The sequence below is a fragment of the Dunckerocampus dactyliophorus genome, chromosome 8 (assembly GCF_027744805.1).
Source record: "Dunckerocampus dactyliophorus isolate RoL2022-P2 chromosome 8, RoL_Ddac_1.1, whole genome shotgun sequence".
Lineage (NCBI taxonomy): Eukaryota > Metazoa > Chordata > Actinopteri > Syngnathiformes > Syngnathidae > Dunckerocampus > Dunckerocampus dactyliophorus.
The window spans coordinates 17,783,311-17,806,429 of record NC_072826.1 but is presented as its reverse complement, the minus strand read 5'-3'; the positions used below and the strand labels follow the sequence as shown (position 1 = coordinate 17,806,429).

At 40.2% G+C, this 23,119-nt stretch overlaps 2 protein-coding genes across 3 annotated transcripts in view; both read right to left on the bottom strand.

Annotated features, from left to right (window-relative positions):
* necab3 (N-terminal EF-hand calcium binding protein 3) overlaps positions 1–10,720 on the bottom strand; it is a 32,927-nt gene extending 22,207 nt beyond the window's left edge. Inside the window, exons 1-3 of the mRNA XM_054784008.1 lie at positions 10,686–10,720; positions 10,221–10,505; positions 7,096–7,120 (exon numbers count right to left, since the gene is read on the bottom strand). Of these exons, the coding sequence (XP_054639983.1) occupies positions 7,096–7,120; positions 10,221–10,334 (139 nt within the window). The 5' untranslated portion in view covers positions 10,335–10,505; positions 10,686–10,720. The remainder of the gene's footprint in view (positions 1–7,095; positions 7,121–10,220; positions 10,506–10,685) is intronic.
* A 957-nt stretch (positions 10,721–11,677) lies between these two features.
* tbc1d20 (TBC1 domain family, member 20) lies at positions 11,678–20,615 on the bottom strand. 2 transcript variants are annotated; one of them, XM_054784006.1, is made up of 8 exons: positions 20,172–20,615; positions 17,049–17,234; positions 15,352–15,432; positions 15,093–15,279; positions 14,897–14,998; positions 13,627–13,768; positions 13,125–13,303; positions 11,678–13,053 (listed from the first exon to the last, which is right to left on the bottom strand). In XM_054784006.1, the coding sequence occupies exons 1-8, from the start codon at positions 20,227–20,229 to the stop codon at positions 12,795–12,797; spliced, it is 1,194 nt and encodes a 397-aa protein (XP_054639981.1). In that variant the 5' UTR covers positions 20,230–20,615; the 3' UTR covers positions 11,678–12,794. The 2 variants fall into 2 exon arrangements, with proteins under 2 accessions (XP_054639981.1, XP_054639982.1); XM_054784007.1 differs by having other exon boundaries at positions 20,178–20,612.
* Positions 20,616–23,119: the final 2,504 nt, after the last annotated feature.

Genomic DNA, 23,119 nt, shown 5'->3' with positions numbered 1-23,119 from the left:
CATCTCATTTTGTGCTGTCTCTCCTACTGAAGTAATAATAGTAGGCTTCCTACACTACCAGTATCAAGCATATGGAGGAAGTTAAGTGTTCCACTGGAACAGACACAACACTTGACAGTTGTGTGCTCACCATGTGACCTGTATAGGTCGCCAACCAGCAGCGTGCACTTGCCTCAGTTGCTCTTCAGTCTAGTATGTGACGCACACAACAGCATCCCCCTTGCATTGCCATAGTCACAAACATGCGCTACCAAAAATCTCATACTGTGCGGCCCCCAAAGACTAAAATGTGGAACAATTAGGACTTCAAACTAATATGCCTCAAAAGTCATACAAAACTACCATCAGTAAAAGGAAAATGCGATGAGAACCATATAACCACAAATGTCACATGGAAAGGGTCTGGCTGTTAATTAATTAAATAGATATTATATAAACATATTCCGCGTTATGTTTACTAGTTACGAACACGGTCCCATAAATTAATTAAAAACGTAATTTTGGTCTGTGTGTGCCTGTGCAGCGACAGAGGAAAAGTAGTATTGCTTATTTCAATTTTGCATTTCTTTACATCCCAAGTGGCAGTGCGCCAAAGAAAAGGAAAGCCACTATTGAAGTGAAAATGAACATCATTCAAATCTCCGAGAGAGGAGAAACACCCCCCAATATTGGCTGCTCTTTTGTGGCTGTCATTAAGGATAAACTGAATGCTAATGAATGCTAGAAGGGTCATGGAGTCCATGCACTGTTACAAGGAGATCTGGGAGGAGAAGAGGAGGTTATCTTTCCAGACTAGCCTGGGACAATACAGTATCTTAGGACAACCACAGGGATAAAAGTAAGGAGTTGTTCCTTTTTATTGTTGTATTTACTTTTTTGATTAATGTATTTTATATGTCCTTCATGTGTTCTGTGTACAGTGTGAGTGACTTAGGATTTAATTTAAGTATCATTTAGGTATAAGTTGAGACGTATACTAAAACTCCACTTACATCACAGTCTAAGAATGTTACTTGTACGTGACACGAGGACCATTTTAGTTCAGTTAACTTGTTTTTTACACTTGTATGACTTTTACTGACATGATGGCCACAGTTAGACCCTGGGACAGATAAATTCACTTTCCATTATTTTCTATTTCTTATATGCAACCTGTGAGCGAGAAACAGATTATCTGCTTGCTTGAGGGTGAATAACAATGCACTGGCTGTGAAGGGCCTTGGACAAAAGGTGCTGGCACATGTACATTTTAATGAGATCCAATACAAGAGTTGTGTTTCCCTCTTTAAAAAAAACAAAAGCTATAAAAGCATTGTGGACGACCCTAATGTATTCCACATAGTGTTATTGATTTATTAATTGAGTTATGGATTGATTCTTTATTTCGAGCCATACAAAATAAATATACATTATACAATTCTTTATACATTGTACCCACACTGAGTGGAGCAAACAAAAAATATACATATATACATACATATACAGTAGATATACGGAACACAAATACACACATATAATATAATATAAATACACATATACAACACATATAAACAGAAAAGAATTTGGCTCCAAAAGGATTGGGAAGAAGACAAGCTTATTTATTCCCATCCATCAATTATATTGTTGCTACTATAACTTAAATATAATTCTTCATTGCTGTTTATAAATTTGTAGCGCTATATAGACACTTACATTAATAAAATATGCAATATGTTATACATTATAATACATAGATAAATAACACATAAATACAATATTCCTACATATATATGCAATATGTATTATATATGTTATTATTCCCTGTTATACACTATACATCTTGGCCATATACTATACATATGTCATTACTCATTATTGTATCATCATCATATGTCAATATATCAATCATGTATTATGACCATTTCTTGCAGTTATATGTAACCTTTATGCTTCCATGAGAATTGTATTTAAAATTGAGTAGTTAGTATTTAGTTTAGTGTCAATCACATACAACAGTGATTCTCAACTGGTGGGTCGTGGCCTAAAAGTGGATCATGAAGCCATTTTCAGTGGCTTGTGGTGCCAAAAAAAGTACTGCAATGACCCGCTTTGATATTCGGTTGCTATGCTACCACGAGGCGTATGCCATGTTTATGGACGGATTGAGCGGGAGGAGAAGGACATAGAGTGCGGACTTAAGGTACAATCCATCCGACACTCAGCTAGATATCTACTGGAGAAGAGCCCGGCATAAAGTCAAAGCTCACGATGTGTTGCATGGGGAAATTCCGCCCACAATGAAAACTACCAGGTATAAGTGTATATATATATATATATATATATATATATATATATATATATATACTGTATATATATATACTGTATATATATATATATACTGAATACTTTATATATATGTATATATATATATATATATATACATTTACATATATACAGTATACAGAACATCCTGATATATATATATGTCTAGAAAAATACATTTATATATATTATTTATATATTTATTTATTTATTTATTTATTTTGTAGAAAGTAAAGTAAAAAGTGATACATATTTAAAGCTTTGTCTTTGTGTTGGTGTCAACATTTCAGCTTTTTCTCATTGTGTCTTTTGTTCTATTTGTACAATTTTTGTTGGGTTTTTTTTAATATTATTTTGTTTCTGCAGTGACGCAATGACAAATAAGCCACGGTCCGCGGATGGCCCCCGAGCTGCACTATGGCCACCCCTACTTTTGGCTCAATGTCGTGGGCGAGCGATGGTGAAGAGAGAGAGACTGGTCAACGAAGAAAACGGTCATCCCATTGTTAATAAACTTACCCACTGAGTGTTGAATCAGAACAACTGCACTTGATGTCTTGATGTCAAACTTCTGGTTTAATTTCTCATCCAGGTCCATGTGCAAATGCTCTGATCCAACTCCCCAGATATAACATATACTGAAAGCCTTTACACACACTTTTTTTCAAATACTTTTTGAATTTGTGGATGAAAACGTATCGTTGTTGAACTGATCATGAAACTTGTTTTATGCTGGCACACACTATCTCAAATTCAAACTGCACTTCAATGAACTTTCATTAAAGGGACTGTTTACAGCTGTCTCAAAATGACACCGCCAGCACTTAGCAAAGGTTCCTGTGCATGTGTGCGTCACCTTGGGTGCAGCTTACATGCTCGAAGCAGGAAGAGGGTGGGATAAAACGCTTGCAACACGTTCAACAGTTAGCGACCTCTAGGCAGCCACGTAATTGTTGCAAACAGTTTTACATTTAAAATTCAAATAACTAAATGTAATTGATTAAATAAATACAATATTTGAGAAGTTTATGTTAAAAAATGTCCGCAATTTGGGTCACCGCTTGTTATTGTGAAGGAGGATGGTGGGTTCTGCAGCTAAACCAGCTGAGAACCACTAATATACATGTTGGATGCCAAAACAAAATGACAGAAGAAAGTAGGTGACTAATATCACCCTGTAGTCTAACCTATCTTTATACTGCCAGTCGCTGATATGAAGAGGATATTGTGCAATATAACACAAGACAGCACCTCTATGGAATTTACTTCCAAACACAAAAAGAAAAACATCAACTGCTGCTCTTCCTTAGCTTGTCCTCGCAGCCCATCTGTCAGACTACTTTAGAGGCAACATTTAAATGTGCCGTGAGATTACGGTCTACAAAATAGCATGCTAGTGTGAATGAATAAATGAGCAGACATACAATGTCATCACGTCAGTGCTTGTTGTTTTTTGTTTTGTCTTGTTTTGTTTTTCCACTATAGATGAGGATTTCCTCCATTGAATAGAAACGACTTGCTTGGCTGGTTTGGGAGTCCATCTACGTATGTTGAATTCCTATCACCTATGACCACATGATTTGGGCAGGGTACAGTGGAACCTGGCAGGTACAGTGGTCAACCACAAACAATTTCTGGACGCAGGCCGATTTGTTCAACAATTTTTTCCATATTAATGGAAAGTGAATTAAGAGTTAACATGCCATCATCATACAGTAAACCCGCAATAACTGCACAGGCAACATTTTAAGTGTAAAAGGAAGTTAACCACTGTAGAACATTAAAAAACAATTCTCGGGTACAAGAGACATGTTCATTTCAACAGCTGTATAAGTCAAAAAGTGCGTCATGAAGAGGAAAAAAAAATGTATATAAGACCCACTGGAATTTAAGTCGTATTTATTTAGAAATTTCATCCAAGTTATTCAACTACACAATAGCACACTGAACAACAAGCTGAACAGGTGTTCGGCATGTTCATGTAACACATTAGCAGTTATTCAGCTACACTATAGCATAAGGAACATACTTGGGAGGCTGTAAAGGCTAAATTAACATACCAATCCAGCGAGTCTAAAAAGCAAGTTACCGAGAAGCAATTTCACCGAGCTCCTGATCTCATTCCATATCACTGAATCCATTGCATTCTTCAACGTCGGTTGTCACACGCCTAGAGCGCACTCTCGTGGCTGTCGATGGTAATGTTGACTCCTTGGTTTGTGTCACTCAATATAAATTAACATTTTAAAACATGTTATAGTATAAATACAGTATATACAGTACATATTGATATAGCCAAACTATAAAAAAGTGTAACTTATAGTCCAGAAAATATGGTAGCAATGAGCGAGTCAAGCTGCGGCTAGTGCTATAACAGCTACCATTAGCGTTTGACTGCACCACCTTGTTTTCTCATGTTTGGCTTCTCTTATCACCCCGTTTTGACACTTATTTAGCAATAAACTTAATTAATGAATCCTTTGATGCTCAGTGAACTAAGATCTTGCAGGATTTGTGAGTTTGTTTCGCACTCCAAAAGCATTTTCTTCCAGAAGAGTTTGACTTAATTCTGAGTTCTACGACATTGAGTGTATTCCAAATTTAGGAGTGCCACTGTATTTCATTCCATGATGTGTAGGTGTAGGTAATAACAAACGTACAGTGGAACCTCGCTTCTTGCACACACACAGTTTTTGAAGAGACGGTTTTCGACACAAATTATTGCCAATAATATGTCTCAATTTTCGTACGTTGTTTGTACGGCCAAACAGTGCAACTAACAAGTCTAGAAGTCTCAACTAGCCTGTTTGCCGACGTCTAGTCTTGATATGCAGTTAAGTGGATGGATGGATGGATGGATGGATGGATGGATGGATGGATGGATGGATGGATGGATGGATAGATGGATAGATAGATAGATAGATAGATAGATAGATAGATAGATAGATAGATAGATAGATAGATAGATAGATAGATAGATAGATAGATAGATAGATAGATAGATAGATAGATAGATAGCATGAGAAAGTCTGTCCAAACTTTTGACTGGTACTGTTTAACACAAGGACTTGTGGAATAAAACAAAAAATGTTTTCCTTATGCAGCCATGCCGCTCTTAATCCTGCAGGATCCTTTGACTGACGCTGCCAGATGGCATGAAAAGATGGCAGAGTAAGCAGAAGCAACATTCAGATCCACGGCCAGGTGGAGGATTAGCTGTTTGTTCGTGACTGACTCACACGTCTCCATTGCATCGCTGATATGCTGTACGGCTCTTTGGGACAACATAGACGGAAAAATGTATCGCTTTTTTCCCACTTCAGGTTGGGGTTATTATTGTCCTTCCACAGCTCTTTTATTCCTTGACAACAAATAATAACCTGAGCTCATTTAGAACGCAGAGAGCAAGGCGCTGCCGCAAACCATCTTTGCAATAATCAGAAAAAGTGGGCAAATAAGAATGGCTGGATGATGAAGACCAGAGCCCCATAAATCTTCTCCATTACGCTAAAAAAAAGTAAAAAATAATCCACAAAGTTTGCAGAGAAGCAACATAATAAACAAGAGCCAAATGATTACGCTTCAATATAGGACACAATGTAGGCCACGTGCTTTGTCTCTGTAAAAGGTTATTCCCTTTGCAGCTTTCCCTGAATTGTTTCTTCTTAGTTCATTCCTATGGTCATTTATAGTGTGTATATTTTTCCACTATTTTAGAACAGAAGTTAAGCAAGTGCACAGTGAAGCTCTTTTGGGAAATTAGAGCCTGGGCAAGCTACAATGATTAGTTTAAGGTATCATATTATACATAAAGAGTGCCCTGGTCATGGCACAGGTTCGATTCCCGGCCAGGGCCCCAACACCAGTCATTGGAGATGACCAGTGCTGGTCCCAAGCCAGGTTAAAATGGAGGGTTGAATGGCCATGCGCACCGAAACTCCACCATCGTCATATTTGCTGTCGACACCACCCTTGTAGGACTGATCAGGAACAATGTCAAGTCAGTCTAGAGGACGAACGTCCAACATCTCCGGCAACAGTGTAAAAACAACAACTTGGACCTGAATACAGCCAAGACAAAAGAGATGGTCATGGACTTCAGAAACTCTAGGAGCACGGAGCCCTGTACGTCGATGAAGAGGCGGTAGAGAGGGCGGAAATCTTCAAGTTCCTCCGAGTCTACATCTCAGCAGACCTCACCTGGTCCATCAACATCTCTCATCAGGTGAGGAAAGCACGTCAAAGACTGTATCAGCACCTGCTGATAAACTTCACCTCTTGACCTCTTGCTGTACAGTTTGGCTCAGCAGCTGTACTGCAGCGGGTGGTGAAAGCAGCAGAGCGGGTGTTTGGATCCACCCTAAACCCCCCTCAGAGATATTTACACTGGCACACTTCAGCCAAGAAAGCCAGTGGAATTATCGAGCACCCATCTCCGGAAGATGTTACAGGACATTAAAGACAGGCCACCAGGCTTAAAAACAGCTTTTACCTCCAAGCTGTGAAATGCATAACCCCCTCCCCTGACATTTATTTTATATTATTTATATTATAAACACCTTTGAAGTTTCGCACGATTTGCTTTTCCCAGCAACTTTTAGGTGAGAACAAAAAAGGAGGTTAATTAGATCAATTAACTAAATAAGAATAAAATAATTAATCTCTCAATTTTTTTAATCTTTGACAGAATTCAGTATAATTTGCACAGAATGAAGGAGCTCACTTCACATAGATTTAAAGCATATTAACAAGGCAAGAACACAAGGAATGGTTATTCATTTAACATCAACTTACCATTTTTATCTGCTCGGCGAAATATCTGAAAGAGAGCGAGAGAGGATACATGGTGGCATTAATGATTGAATTTTTTTAGCACAACATATTCCTGAGTCAAAATGGCAAACACAGAACTGAATGGCGTGGTTTTTATTTGTGAATGTACGGGTGGCGTTCGGGTTACATGCAAGTTTTGTTCCTTGACTGTGATGTAAATTGAGTCTTGGTGTAAGTCGGCTCTTATACCAAAATTACAGCTAAATTAACTCGGAAGTCACGTACACTGTACACAGAACATGCAAAATACATACAATACAGTCATAACATACTAACTAAATCATTAAATGACACAGCAATAAAAATAAAAGCAAATGCACTTGCAACTTTTCCATATCACTCATAAGACCACTACACTGTGTGGTTATTACTGTCGCTCTTAGGGTATCAGTGACCTAGCATGTAGGTGTACTGTCGTGTTAAAGTCGATGTACGTGAGATATATGTGTGCGTGTGTGTGTGAGGGCTGAGGAGTACGGCTTCGTGCAGAGGACAGTTTGCTGATGTTTTTGCGTGGTTGCGGCCGACAGTAGCCTGTTTTGTTTTTGCAATAAAGAGACTGTTGAACAACCACCTCCTCATCATTCTTACAATGTCTAGCTAGATGTTACAATTAGCTCTGTCAAATGAGTAAATAGTAAAAGTGATACACAAACATGATTACTTTCTATCCCTTTCTGTCTTTGATGGTTCTATTCAGCTGTTGTGTATGAACAGCACCAAGACAGAATGCGAGGGATGGAGTTGATCATTTAATCAAGTTGATAATTTTGTAGCTTGAGAGGCAGCAAAGGTACTTCTGTGTGAGTCAGAGCTTTTCTTAAATTTTAAGAGAATGGTTATCAGTGAAGCGGCCGTCTTATATTTGCGTCTTATAAAGTATCCTATATGTCACTGTGTACAAAGAGAATATACACATGCAGCAATATCCCATATTTATTGGGTTCTGTGTAAAAAAAAAACAACAACAGCTTGCTGTACCATCAATCTTCTCTCTTAGATAGATGGAAGATGTCACGGCTGTCAGGTTATTAATAATACTCCTGCTTTCATTCTCAATATGTCAGCAATGTCAAGGTCTGCCCTTTGCCCTCTATCTGCTGACAGCTTCATTCACTAGCTACAGCATTGGATGCTGTTGCAGCGTTGTGCAATAAATCTACGGCATTCCTTTGAATCTTTCTGATTGAAGTAGAGAGTAGTTAGAGATTGTGCTAAACAAGCTTATTGTTGCCATCTATATGCAGCTTCTACAGGCTCTTCTGTGTCAGAGGATGATATTGCATTCTTTCTTTCTTGTACAGCGAGCCGTGAAAAGGTCAGAGCCGCTTCCCAAGAGAGAGTTGCATGCCCTCATGTCACGGTGGCAGATGTTAAGTTAGTGGGCGCTCTCGTTTCTCCGCCAGGCTTCTCCTCTTGTCTTCTAGGATACTATGAATAACATGTTGTATGTCGGAAATCATATTTGGTTACTTGAGACTCACAATTTCGCTTTTTTTGTGGCTTTTTGTGTTTGAGATTGCGCCACAGAATGGTACACGTGATGGAAACATGTAAAGGTGACCATGGAAACAGAAATGGAACTTACTGCAGCATACACACTGGTGTCAATTACATACACATTTTTTCCTAATGTGAACAGCACATAGCATGACGCTGAAAGCATAACCAAGTACCACCTCAACAACGTTTTGCTTGAACTCGCAGGTGATTGGCTTGTGGCACGTGAAGTGGGTTACATTAATTACAATACAATTTCAGCAAATCGTTAGTTAATACATTTGTATATGTCAGATTATTATATATGTACAGTTGTCCCTGGCCACTGTGCAGTTAAAATTTTGCGGCTTCACTCTATCACGGTTTTTCAAAAATATATTAATTAATAAATCATGTTGTTTCGTGGTTGAGTACGGCCTATTACTAGTCAAACAATATGCATAATGAAGCAAATGCTACATAACTTTTGCCTAAATAAAATATTTTCAAGCATAAAAATGGCTAAATTAACTAAAATACAAATTTAAGGCATTCATAAGATGCAAAGACGATGTCAATATGTAGTATTCTACACTGGTCACTAGGTGTTAGTAATGTTACTGTAATGTTCAGTGAGACACACACCAGACTTGATCGGAACAACAGGCTTTTATTGCAGGTTTGAATTATCTCACAACAGGTACAATAATCTCTAATAGAAATCCCTACTAAAAACACGAGCTACTGTTGTGACTGTAGCCCACGCCAAGCTAAAACTCAACTATGAACCCTGACGTCACTTCCTGTCCGCTCGCCACTCCGCTCCGCTACAGAGCACATTTATAGCGACACACACAAGTCTTATTTATGTCTCAAATGGCTTATTTACTCTTATTATGTATACTTTATTGGGTAATAAGTATAAAGGTGACTATATTGGTGTTATTACATGTCTAGAGAGCTCTAATAATGTTAAAACCTGTATTTACAAAGTCGTAAACTGGTTTTCTAAGCTTAACTATGAAGATATTCAATTTCTAAATAAGGAATCCTACCTCACAGAAATTCCCTTACCAATTAACCACGATAAACGAGGGATTACTGTGTATGACCCTAATATATATATATATGTATATATAAAGAGTACTACTAGATGGCGCCTGTGTACCACCAGTGGCACTCCTACCAGAGTTTGAGAACAGGCAATAATGCACTTCAAAGAATGGGCAGTTTAACTTTTTGTACTTGATAACCGTTAACAATGTCACTTAATACTGTACATCACCAGAGCAGTGTAAATGTTATCTTATTAAGAGGGACAAAATATTAGACAATCTCCATAGGATGTAGTGCAGTTTTACACCACTGCTAACTAAAGATCACAATCATCATCATATTGTTAAATCAATATCTCTCTTGACAGTGTCCAACAAAGTTAAGCATTATTTTTTTCACGCAAGAACCGCTAGACACATAATTTTAGTCTTCACTAAGTCTTCATTAAGGCCGTGAAGGTCTTAAATACAACTCAGCATAAGCACAAGTCACCTAGTTTTCTCCATCCTTATAGGAGAAAAACTGCAATGCAAGAATTAAGATGTACTCACATCATGAAGGATGCTGAGCCCTCTTCCGCTGCTTTGCTTCTGCTGCTGCAGCTGTTGCGGCTGCTTGTGCTTGGCCGACTGCAGACACATGGTGATCATCTCCGTGCAAAACATGTTTTTCTTTCCGCTGCTTCCCTTTAAAATAGGCACCTCTTTTAGGGCTGTCGACGTGAAGCGCAGTGAGGTCGGTGTTTGGGGTGTGTGTGCACAAGATGCCTGGTGCACTGCACTTGCAGGCTGAGATTAACTTTTATGGCGATTTGGTGACAACGGGAGCGCCCCCTGCTGGAGACAAGGGGAACCGGCTCATTTGAGCCATTCACTCATAGTTATTGTTACTTTAAAAAACTAAATTCCACACCCTTAAACATCAGTGATATATTTAATGATAACGACTAAGAACACAAAAAACAGATGTACAGTACAATATGCGTTCACATGAGCTGTGAAACCCACTGGACCAACCTTTGTGAAACACTGCTACCTGCTGGTCGGACTCAGTAACAGCGTCAGCGCATCCTTGACAGTTAAGTCCGCCTTGATGTAACTGTCCCAACAAGTTAACCGTAAGTAATGACTCTTAAAATGTGATTAGCTATCCATGCGTACGCTCATTTAAGTTGTGGACACATGCCGAATACACGTTAGAACTACTGTGTCAGATGGTGGTCTTATGAAACTACCCTGCGATCATAAAAGCAACAATTTTGTACGTGGGCCTTCATAAAATACCAATTTGGGCCTTAACAGTCACCACATGACATTGCCAGAGACATAACCAAATGTAATTGTGAATTCGGCTGCGTTAAAACCGAGTAAAAGTATTTGCAGCGAGAGACACGGCGATTATTAAAACAGCCTCAAAATTGGCTAGCTGTTTTGCTAGCTTCTCGTTTGGTGTTCATTGCAGGCGTAAACTCCAAGCTCAATCACAGAATTTTTTTTAATTTCTTCGAATCGAACCCATTTTACTGTCAATTCTTTCATAAGACGAGGAAGGTGGCAAATAATCGTCTTGTTGGATTAATTAATACGTTGTTGTTTCAATGTAATTTTTAAATGTATTGCAATATTTGTAACTTGTGTGTTTGGGCCTTTAAGGGGCGGGCCTTGGGAAGTGACGGCGTGACGTCACAAGCAACAGTGCTGGACAAGGAGGTGGTAGCTCCGTGTTAAGGGGAGCTGGAAGTCATTCGACCCATGCTGGCGTGGGTTGTGGCCTACAGCAGACCTCGTGTGACTGTGCATTGTTCTCCGCTATTAATAAATTGAAGTGCATCGGCGACGCGAGTCTCTCCTCTACAACCAGGGGTATAACACTATATTATCAACGATTGACTACCTTGCAAATGTCCCATGTCACCTGAATGTAACAGTGGGTCTATTTTGGGTCTCTCTTGTGTGACGCTGGTTCTGTTTTTAATTGTTCCAGATGAGCCATACAATAAACACCGATTTCCGCTTAAAGGCTTTATTATAGCATTCTCTTGTACAACTTTACAACATTTGTAGGACAGTTTTTTTTATTAAAACTAAACAGAAAAAAGGCTGAAAAATTAGTGCAATGGGAGCCACCGAATATCCTTGTCAAGTAAAAGCCAGTTAAAAATGTTTTTTTTTTTCATTTTAGTCTCCAATCAACCAATTCAACATTTTCATTAATCATTTACCAGCTCAACCAGTGTTCTTGACTTTGAACTTGCAATCAAATGCCAGCCTTACATGAAAATGTTCAAACAATTGACTTATTACGTGTCCAGGCTCACCTCCAAAAAAGCTGCACAATCCTGCAAATAACTAAGAGAAGCAAAACCCCTCACTTCCACAATGTGAAACCACATTAAAAATCTTACATATGGAGAAAATCAAGTGAACTTCAGCATCAACTGTTATGCAAACATGTACGCTTTCCAGTCAAAAGTGCTTATGAATAAATGCAAAGGTTGACCTTAAAACAGTGAATTATTGTGAATACCGTGTATAAATGACATTTTAACATCCACGTCAGTCTCTTCAGGAACACAGGGACGTATAACCTATAAGGTGCGGGAGAACCTGCCTTTTGTGCTGAAACAATCATAGCTAATTCAACCGATATGGAGGAATGTCAAAAGGTGGCAAGTGCTAACAACTAGAAAAGAAAACATTGATTACGAGGCAGGTGCTTTAAATTTGCATTACATGTATCTGTGTGCCATTTCTATACATCTTATCGCGTGTAGAAAACGACTAACTGTAGTCAATAGAAGAAGATTCTACCAATCCTCCATTTGGTCTCAAATATGAAATATCTCATAAATATATACGCACACTGAAAACAAGCGTCTAATTAACAGCAGTTACAAATGCCTTTAGTCCACAAGTTTGGTTTTTTTTCCTCCCATAAATTCCTATAAGAATAGCTGAGATGTTGCTATCACCAAGTAGAAATGACACAAATAACAGGAAGTAGACTAAGAAAGTCTTCTCATTTTAGAGTAGTCTTCATGGAGTGGGTTCAGAGGCGAGGTAACTGGTGTTGTGAAAGAGCCACGCTCAGTGAAGAACTGTGCCACTGGAGTGTACTACTTCAGTTCAAGGAAAGAGGTCCAGTTTAGGGGCCCACTCCAGCGCACTGTTGACGACAGCGAGGGCCGCTGCACCTAAAGCCACCGTCAGGCCCATAACAGCCAAACGGACAAAACGGCGCGCCACAGACGGTTGGGCCACCGTAGAGCCTGCCACTGAGTGCTCCAGCGCTGCCTGTTTCTGTTTACGCCGGCGGAGGAGAACGGAGTCGGGCCGCTGTTGGGTCGAGGCAAGGTCGAAGTCCTTAAAGGTGGTGGTGGCCATGCTGGGGAGGTAGAGAGAGGCAAATAAAAGTGTAGTGCTGCAGATAACATGAATGCATGAAACGTTACGTACCAGTCGTGTGAGGCGGCCTCTCTCGCTAGCTCAGAGGGGGGGAACTGGACAAAAAGGTCTCCCGCTCGGCTGATGAGAGTCTCGTAGGGCAGATCCTGAGGAATCTGAGACAGCAGGTGATGGACCATCGCCATGTCGCACTCACACTCCAGCACTTCCTCTTCTCTGTGAAGTACGATCTGCAGCAGCACACAAAACAACACGACTTGAGAGGATCTATAGAGGATCTTTGGCTTGTGTCAACGTATTCCTTCTGTTTTACTTATGACATAAACTTTTGTCACCTGTCAAATGACTATAAATGAGCAGGTAAAGTTTCTGGAGTCTACAATATAGAATTCATCATAGAAATCACCAGAAAATGGCTGCCGCTTCAAACAAACACAAACCTCCTAATGCATCAGGGCTTATTCGTTACTCCTCATCAATAAAAGAGTAGCACATATCGATTCTGCAGTGCTTTGGGTTGGGTTGGTGTCACGGCGGCAGAAAGAGAACTCACCACAGCTGCAAAGTAGATGGGCATCAGTGGATGGCAGGCAAGGAAGAAATCATACAACCGTACGACGTGGCGGAAATCTGACAGGACATGGCCGAACCAGGTGATCAGCCAACTGAGAGCAAAGACAGTGCCCACCTCTGCCCTGGTAGTCAAATATCATAGCATGCGTCAGTACTAGTGTTGTCAAATTATTAAACATGTTCAATCAAATGTATCAGTTTTAAAATTAATCATGGTTAATCATCATTTGCCACTATGTGTGAAATATGCCCATTTTTGCTGTATTTTATGAACAGAAAAATTAAATGACAGGACACTTATATATATTTGTATGCATTAACTGCTCCAAATGAACCAAAAATTTAAATCAAGCTAAAAGATACCACACGTCTGAAAATGTATTTGCCTTACGCTAGTCTCTTTAATAGTAGCAGAACATTTGAACCATACTTTAACTGCCTTCTTATGAGTCATGAAGGGTTGCGTTCAAAGACATCACATAACTTAAGTTGAATTCACATTTTGAATGTAGATGTATTTTCAGGGATTTCCGAGCATATGTACATTAAATGCAGCAATGCAATTGTACTTTGGCAATAAGAGTTATGTTTGTGATAAGAATATCCACTTGCTGTTTTTCTTTGTCTTTGTGTTTATTGCGACCAGACATACAAGCATTATAAAGACGTGGTTTTCGGAGTGTCAGTGAATGCACCTGACTGTTGTCTATAGTGACAATGAGGAAGTGCTGTTCCCAGGACGAGATGACTAGAATGTTTTTGCGAGTTGGAAATACATATAAGGTGTTGGAATTGCACTGCTGTTGATGTGTTCAGGTCAGAATAAATTTATTAAAGAGCGGCAAACTCTATGTACCCTGTGGGGACGCTATTGTGGCTCCGTCTGCAGTCATTACAAAGAGATGTGGCTTGACATGATGCGAGTGCGTTACTGACGCTAAAAAAATGGTATGTAATTAATGAAATAAATTAGTTACCACCGTTACTGCTATTTTTGACAGCCCTATAGTCATTACATAAGCTTAATGTGTGAAATGTTTGTGGATTTGCAAGAATGTCATTAACTAGTAACTATGGCGGGGTGAGGCAATGACTGGCAGGAGCAATGCTTTACAAGTCTTTATTGCATATGCACTCTTTTTAGACTGACTGTTTATTTGTATGATGCAAGGTGGTTATCATTAATAAGAGGCTTTATATCATTAATCGTAGGACATGTGCAGGTTGCAAAGATTTTAGGTTGCCCTTACTGTTGCATGAAATCATGCACCTCAGGGTTGACCCTCTCAATGATGGGCATCAGGTAGTTGAGTATGTGTTTTGTGTTGTCCATGGTGGGATCCATGAAGTCCCTGACAAAGAGAATAAAATTCAGAGCACCTTAAAAAGAACCTTAACCTTAAAAGGCGGCGAGGCAAGAGGGAAAGGAGTACGGCGCAAACGTACCTGAGGTGATGCGTGGAGAGCTTTTCCACAAGAGCTGTCGCCAAGCGCTCGCCCACGACCAGTAGGAAGGTGACGACTATATCATGGTATCCTTGGTAATAGTGAAGCTGAGGATTATGTTTCAGAACTCTGAGGATAATGTCAATGAGCTCCTCCTGGAGACCCTCCCTCTGCTCATCTGGCATACCTGGATGAGCGCACCCAAAACCCTTATTACTCTCAACATAATAAAATCCAGAGATGTTTCATCAATACTTGCCAGGTGGGAACCTTCGTAGAGAACGTTGAACATCCAGTAGCACCTGGTTGTAGTCCTTGTTATTATCCCGCTCTACTGTTTCTGCAGAGGTAACATGAGCTATGCGTAAGTGATATGCATTTGCCATTACATATACAGTGATGTGAAAAAGTGTTTCCCCCTTCCTGATTTCTTATTTTTTGCATGTTTGTCACACTTAATGTTTCAGATCATCAAACTAATCTAAATATTAGTCAACAACAACGCAACTGAACACAAAATGCAGTTTTTAAATGAAACTTTCTTACTAAGGGAGAAAAAAAATCCAAACGTACATGGCCCTGTGTGAAGAGGTGATTGCCACCCGGTTAAAACATAACTAAGCTTTGTCATTCTGGAAAAAGGTTATAAAGCCATTTCCAAATGGCAAAAACATGGAACAGTGATGAACCTTCCCAGGAGTGGCCAGCCAACCAAAATGAGCACAGCGACGACTCAGCCAAGAGGTCACAAAAGACCTCACAACAACATTCAAAAAACTGCAGGGCCCCACTTGCCTCAGTTAAGGTCAGTTAAGGTTCAACTCCACCATAAGAAAGACACTGGGCAAAAAGGGCCTGCATAGCAGAGTTCCAAGACGAAAACCACTGCTGAACAAAAAAAAACCCATTAAAGCTCTTCTCAATTTTGCCAGAAAACATCTTAATGATCCGCAAGACCTTTGGGAAAATACTCTGTGGTCTGACTAGACAAAAGTTTAACTTTTGGAAGGTGTGTGTCCCATTACATCTGGCGTAACAGTAAGATCGCATTTCAGAAAAAGAACATCATACCAACAGTAAAATACAGTGGTGGTAGTGTGATGGTCTGGGGCTGTTTTGCTGCTTCAGGACCTGCAAGACTTGCTGTGATAATTGGAACCATGAATTCTGCTGTCAACTGAAATCCTGAAGGAGAATGTTCGTGACCACAAGCTAAAACGAACTTGGGTTCTGCAGCAGGACAATGATCCAAAACACACTAGCAAGTCCACCTCTGAAGAAGAAAAAAAAAAAAAAAAAAGGAAGAAGATAGTTCTGACCTGAATCCTATTAAGATGCTGCGGCATGACCTTAAAAAGGAGGTTCAATGTCCAATGTAGCTGAATTACAACAATTATGCAAAGAGACCAAAATGCCGCACGGTGGTCTAGTGGTTAGCATGTTGGCCACACAGTCACAATCAGGAGATCGGGAAGACCGTTGGGCATTTCTGTGTGGAGTTTGCATGTTCTCCCCGTGCGTGGGTGGGTTTTCTCCGGGTACTCCGGTTTCCTCCCACATTCCAAAATCATGCACGTTAGATTAATTGGCAACTCTAAATTGTCCATAGGCATGAATGTGAGTGTTTGTTTATATGTGCCCTGTGATTGGCTGGCGACCAGTCAAGGGTGTACACCGCCTGTCGCCTAAAGTCAGCTGGGATAGGCTCCAGCATACCCCCGTGGCTCTGATGAGGAGAAGCGACATAGAAAATGGATGGATGATTTTTTCTCCCTTAATAATAAAAACATTCATTCATTTAAGAACTGCATTTTATGTTCAATTGTGTTGTCATTGACTAATATTTAAATTAGTTTGATGATCTGAAACATTTAAGTGTAACAAACATGCAAAAACGTACAAAATCAGGAAGGGGGCAAACACTTTTTCACACCACTGTACTTCATGTACACTCACCCGGATCCTGATCCAAAATGTGGGGCGGGACATTCAGAAGGCGAGGCCACACTTGACAGCGGATCTCATCCGTCAGCAAGCCGCCCTCGCTGATGGCCATCCTCCTGAGAGCCGCCACATCCACTGGACTTGCTTGGAGGGCCTGAGCAATGTCGGCCATCTTCTTCTGCCACCTGCTGTCCCAGTCTGATAGACAACACATGCAATCATCATCATCATCATCATCATCATCTACTGTGGAACCTTTCACATCCACACACACTTGAGTGCGATCAAGTCAACTAGCACTGAAAGGGTTAACCCCCGAAAGCTGTGGTTTGCACTTAGGCTAGGGTACCTGTCCACCCTCCTTCATAAATACATTATAGCTGCTGAGGAGACTGAGGTCCTTTGGTGTGTGCAGGACTCTCTTACGGACCTTCTATGACTCTGTGGTGGCCTCAGCCATCTTCTATGCTGTGGGCTGCTGGAGAGGGGGCACGGACAGGGACAGGAGCAGGATCAATAGACTGATCAGGAGAGCGAGCTCTGTCCTGGACGGTCCTCTGGACTCCGTGGAGGAAGTGGGGGAGGAAGGATGTTGGCTAAGCTGACATCCATCATGGACAACACCTCTCACCCGCTACATGACACTGTGGGTTCCCTTAGCAGCTCCTTCAGCAGCAGACTGTTACACCCTTCGGTGTAAGAAGGAGAGGTTCCGCAGGTCCTTCATACCGACCGCTATCAGGCTCTACAACACCTGAACCATTTTGTATTCACTATGTCACTATTTATTCTTTACTTGTGTATCTTACTTGCTGCTGTAACAAGTGAATTTCCCTGCTGTGGGATTAATAAAGTACTACTACTACTACTACTACTACTATAGAGGAACTGTGACAGTGTACATCCTAACTGCTTAACACACCTCATACACACTTGGTCTGCTACACTATAAGAAGACACAGCACGAGGGATCAGTGTTACCGATTTAGCGACTGTGTCGCAATATTTAGCGAGAAGGGTACGCATTGAAACTGCTCGGTGATCAAATACAAGCAGTAACGAAAGTAAAGTACCTCCACATGCAAGGGGAGTGTGCATTGAAGCGAGGTGTGGAAGCATGCAGGAAACCTACAAGCGTGCCGCAAGTGCCTGTGTTAGGTGTGTAACGATTCCTTCACGACACCGATGCATCGATACATACTCCTACCGATTCAACTACATCGATCTGTTTAGTAAGTTTTTCATTCTAGACGGCATATATCGATCTAACATCGTTTAAAAAGGTAATAAATCGACTGAATCGATACTAGGAAATAAAGCATTGGATTTAAGCACGGCAGGCTTTATATGGATGTAGGATGGAGGTTTTTTTTAGCACTTTTAATGACAGAGACTCGATAAAGACGATAAAGACATTCAGTCTGTGTCTGTGACGTCATCATCTTCCGGGCATGTGGTCGTCATGGGAGTTGTAGTGGACCTGTGAAATACTGTACAGTTGATTTGCTTTTTCTTCTTAATTCACTTCATTTAGTATTCATATTTAAATCACCTGTCTTTATTTGAAACTCCTTTTCAGTGACATTTATGGGGACAATATGCAAAGTATGGACGTTTTGTACACCTCTGGACAGTACGGTCCAGGAGCAGTGACGCTCAGTGACATCATCATCCAGCGCAGCGTGTCCAGGTCAAAAACGTATGTAGGAATGTTACAAATACAATCCCCGTATTTTAGCGATGCAAAAATCGAACACTGTGCGTGTGCGCTCTATAAGGAGAGTCCGTGGGGACGTCCCTAAAAATGCAATTTTTTCATATGATATCAGGTGTATTTTTATTCGTACACGGAAAAGTTATATCCAAATTTAAGCCTTTCAAACTCATGGATTGGAGCTTCAGGACAAGATAAGAGGTATGTAGGATAGAAATTCACTTTAATGTCTATCTGCAGATGAAATTTCCTTAAAATCTGTTGGTGCCAAGTATGTTAATTTTACCCCGGAACTACTGTGTACATGCAATTAGTAGTGTGGCGTGGAAACCAATACAGCGTACTAGTGGAACATTATTACACTTGATTTTCTTCCCTGCACTTTTTGATGATCAAAAAATGTAAATGGCTACTCTGTTGACTTTTAATACAAATGTCACAGCCCAAGTTAGGATAGATTTTATAGTACGGTTGTACTTGCCAAGGTCCGTGGCTCGATCACAGCTTTTGTCATGACTCAATGTTAAAGCAATGGGAACCAAAGGCACTATTTTCCGCTATGAAAACTTCTTAATACTTGGGGTAGAGAATTGAATGAGGTATCAAATTAAAGTTCAAGTCATGTTTTATCAGAAGAATTAATCACAGATTTGATTTTACACATTTCAAAATGTTGTAACATTCCTAATAAATGTCAGTAGTATTAATAATTTATACCTGATTCCTTTACAAGAAAAAACAACGGGAATCTAGGAAAATCCACCTGCACTGTCCAGTATGCAACTATTTATCGCACAGTCACACTGGTTGAATTTTTGACGAAAAAGTTAATGAATCGATTTAAAGTTACTGAATCGTTTCATTTTATATGAACCAATAAAGTCCTTGAATCGTATTGGTAACAGCGAATCGTGATACAAATCGAATCATATTAAAAGGAATTGTTACAGTACAGTGAGAGCTCATTTTAACCTAAGTCAAACTCCTTGTACGGGTACTTGGCCAATAAAGCTGATTCTAATTCTGAACTGTGAATGAGTTCAGTTTCATCTTTATGTAGCGCTTTGAGTATGCATCTTCTTATTCATGTCCTGCTAGTAACAGAGGTTAACTTCTTGTTATGTTTGTACGAACGTTAAAATTGTCTGTAAAGTTAATAAATGGGAATTTCTCTAAATTTCCCGAAAATCTCCGCATATTTTCAAATACAAATGTTGACAGTTATGCTACAAACAAATGGAACATTATTGCTTCCAGAGCAGATCACTACTGAAAGTTGTCATGAGGTGAGAAGCTTGTTCTGGAACGATCAAGATCATGCACATACGTAAATACAAAATATATCATTAAGAAAACAATAACATCAACAGCACACCCCACGACTGGCGCCAGCTAACGGGGCTCACCAGCGTCCCGCTTACCGTTACCTTGCTGCCCATTCACCGGTGCCGAGGCGGTGACCGTACTGGACGTCTTCATGTTTCCTCCTCTTGTTTGTGATGGCCCTCTCTTTCCACCTTTTCAGCTGGACATACTGTTGACTTTTGCTGCAGACTACTTAATCTTTCGTGGCTGCCATCTGCTTAGTTAGCTCTGCAAGCCTATTAGGCTAACATGGCCCTGCTAGTTCGTTAGCTACGCCGCTATATTAGCTCAAGCTAACTCTGCTCTGCAGCCGGCTCTGACATCAATACTTCTTCAGTCCCAACGCGGTCCTCATGACTCGGACAGCTAGACTGCTGCAGTGCTTGAAGGAAGTGTTTACATGTTTGTTTTGGCTAGGGCGACCTATGCGCGACGTCACCACAATTTAGTCTTTGCGCGTGCGCAGAGCCGACTGCGTGATGAGGTATTGTCAAATGATGTCACGTCCGTGAGAGGGCGTGTCCGCAATGAACAACAAGCGTGACCCTGACGTGAAGTGTGAGTCAGTGGTAGAAACCAAGGACTCCAAATGAAAAGGCTGGTTCATTATTTGCAAATGCTTGGAACACTGTAATATGCCAGGGAGCGGAACGTCCGCCATGAAGGTGCTACACTTTGATGGAATAAATGAAAGTTATTGACTGAACAGAATAAATATATGTATTAGGGGTGCTCCGATCAGGTTTTTGTGCTGCCGATTCCGATACAAATCAACCAGGACTGAAATCGGCCGATACTGATCACATGGATTAAACTTATTTATGATGAGTGCTATTGGCCAGGGATGCCATATAAAGGAGAAACATCAGGGAAATTCCAAGTTCCCATGACTGCCTGGGGGGTCCAAAAAATAGGTAATTACTAATAAAATTGACTTTGCCACTGTCCTGTTTATTTTTCAACAATCAGTGTTATAAATGTACAATGTTTTTATGACACATACCTGTCTTTATTTGCCTGAAAAATGACAAATCTGGTCTTTTAGATCGTCTGAGCAGTATGCCGAGGACATGTTCACAATGCAATGTTTGTGGATGCTGCTTGCCATCATGGCGGACAAACCTGCGCAGGGCGTACTAGCAAACCAATCCTTTTCATTTAAAGTCTTTGGTCCAAACGTTGACCATGGAAAATAAATCACATGACTATGTGCATCATTTTTACAGATTTTACAATATACTAATTTAGATTATTAATTCAGTTTACATCTTTAATCCAAAGTGAGATTATGAATAGAAAAGCAATGTGACAATCGCATCACTTTCGTCCGAGTCCTGTACAACGTCTTTTTCAACAAGCAACCCAGTAAGCAGCTGATACTGTGCCGGTGTCACCGCGCAATAAGTACCCGGAACGCAATCGGTTCAACTGGGTTCTATCCATGTGCAGAACGCGTTAAATTTAAAGCAATTCTGCAATTGCTTTATATCTGAAAATGATCATGACTCTAAACCAGGGGTCAGCAACCTTTTTGGCTTAGAGCCATGAAAGACAAAAATTTAAAAAAATAAAATGTTTGTCTGTGAGAGCCATGTAGTATTTTGTTAACATGAAATACAAGTAAATGTGTGCATTTTCAAGCAAGACCAAGAATTTTAGAATATAAGTTTCAGAATGTATTCTTTTTAATAACATTGTTATACTGAAGCTAACCAATAATAATTAAAATACTTCCTGCCATTCATGCGACTTCTGGTGCTGCGTGGATTAGCACGGTACTCCTTATCTTCAAAAGGGTTTGCTCTGCAGAATAAGCAAGCTGATTATTCGATCAAAAGAGGGAAGTTTACTTTTTGACCTCTCAATGACCCGAGTAGGCTACCGCATTATTCAGTAATAATCGAGTTTTGGTGTCTGACCTGGAAAATATGGGAAGGACAGCTGGCATTGGCCAATTATATTTTGAAGGTTATTTTTAACACTGTGATTTCTGTACGTACTTTAAAATGTCAGCTATATATATTTATTTTATTTTTAATTATGTTAAATGTCTGACAGCCAGACGCAGTCATCAAAAAAGCCACAGCTGGCTCCCGAGCCATAGGTTCCCTACACCTGCCCTAAACTGTACACTTGTACCAACTGTCCATGCTTTCATAAAAGTCTACCATTCATCTCTAATTTGACAAAGTATCTGGACTAAACTGTGTTTTTCTTTCATTTTGTGTTGCATACATTAATTTGCTGCGGATGTTTGGTGGTGCTGTACGCAAATGTCATGTCGCAAAGCAAGTGATGGACGTGGACATCAAACATGTCATCAGATGGTTCAACTTTCTGACCATGGAGGTGCCCGTCGGGATGGGGAGAGCAGGTAATGGTAATGGTGCACCCAGTTACCATTAGTAAATGGAACTTTAATAAAATACTAAAAGTCTTGTCATTATTTCTTTTAATAGACAAATAATAGTTTATAGTCGTCACAGACATTTGCTGATGTAGCCCTGTTTGTTTCTGTTGTTCTGTTATTGTTGTCACAATTGTTGTTGCTGCTGTTGTCCCTGTCGCTGTCTTTATTGTCCACCTCTTATCCCCGCACCCTCACCTCTGTTCTCCTTTCTCTTCTTTTCTGTCCCCTACTGCTCCGGTCCGGCCGCTCCAAATTTGCATAATAACAAAACATCAAAGTCAAATAAATTCTGTATGACAGGGGAAGTGTATCTCACACTTTTCCCTGGCAGAGTAAATCTGTTGAGCACGTGAGGACATTTAGATCAACAATTCTATCTGCCTTAAAGGCTGGACAGGACAGAGGGGAAACAAAATTGACAAATAATTTGCCATTGAGACACATTGATACAGTATATGATATGTTTTAGTAGTGAAGTTTTGGTCCAAATCTGGACCACATCTGGTACAGAGCTGATCCAAATGATTTTGAGTACCGCATGCGTGCCTTATTTGGACCGTATATGAACTTGTTTTTGCTGATCTGGACCAGTTC

Bases quoted from the DNA above. Each gene is read 5' to 3' on its own strand.
- tbc1d20 (XM_054784006.1), bottom strand. From the start codon at position 20,229: ATGAAGACGTCCAGTACGGTCACCGCCTCGGCACCGGTGAATGGGCAG. The intron at 15,280-15,351 runs GCAAGTATTGAT...GCGCTCATCCAG, and splicing joins TCTACGAAGGTTCCCACCTG to GTATGCCAGATGAGCAGAGG. The intron at 13,769-14,896 runs GTAAGGGCAACC...TTTGACTACCAG, and splicing joins GTGCATGATTTCATGCAACA to GGCAGAGGTGGGCACTGTCT.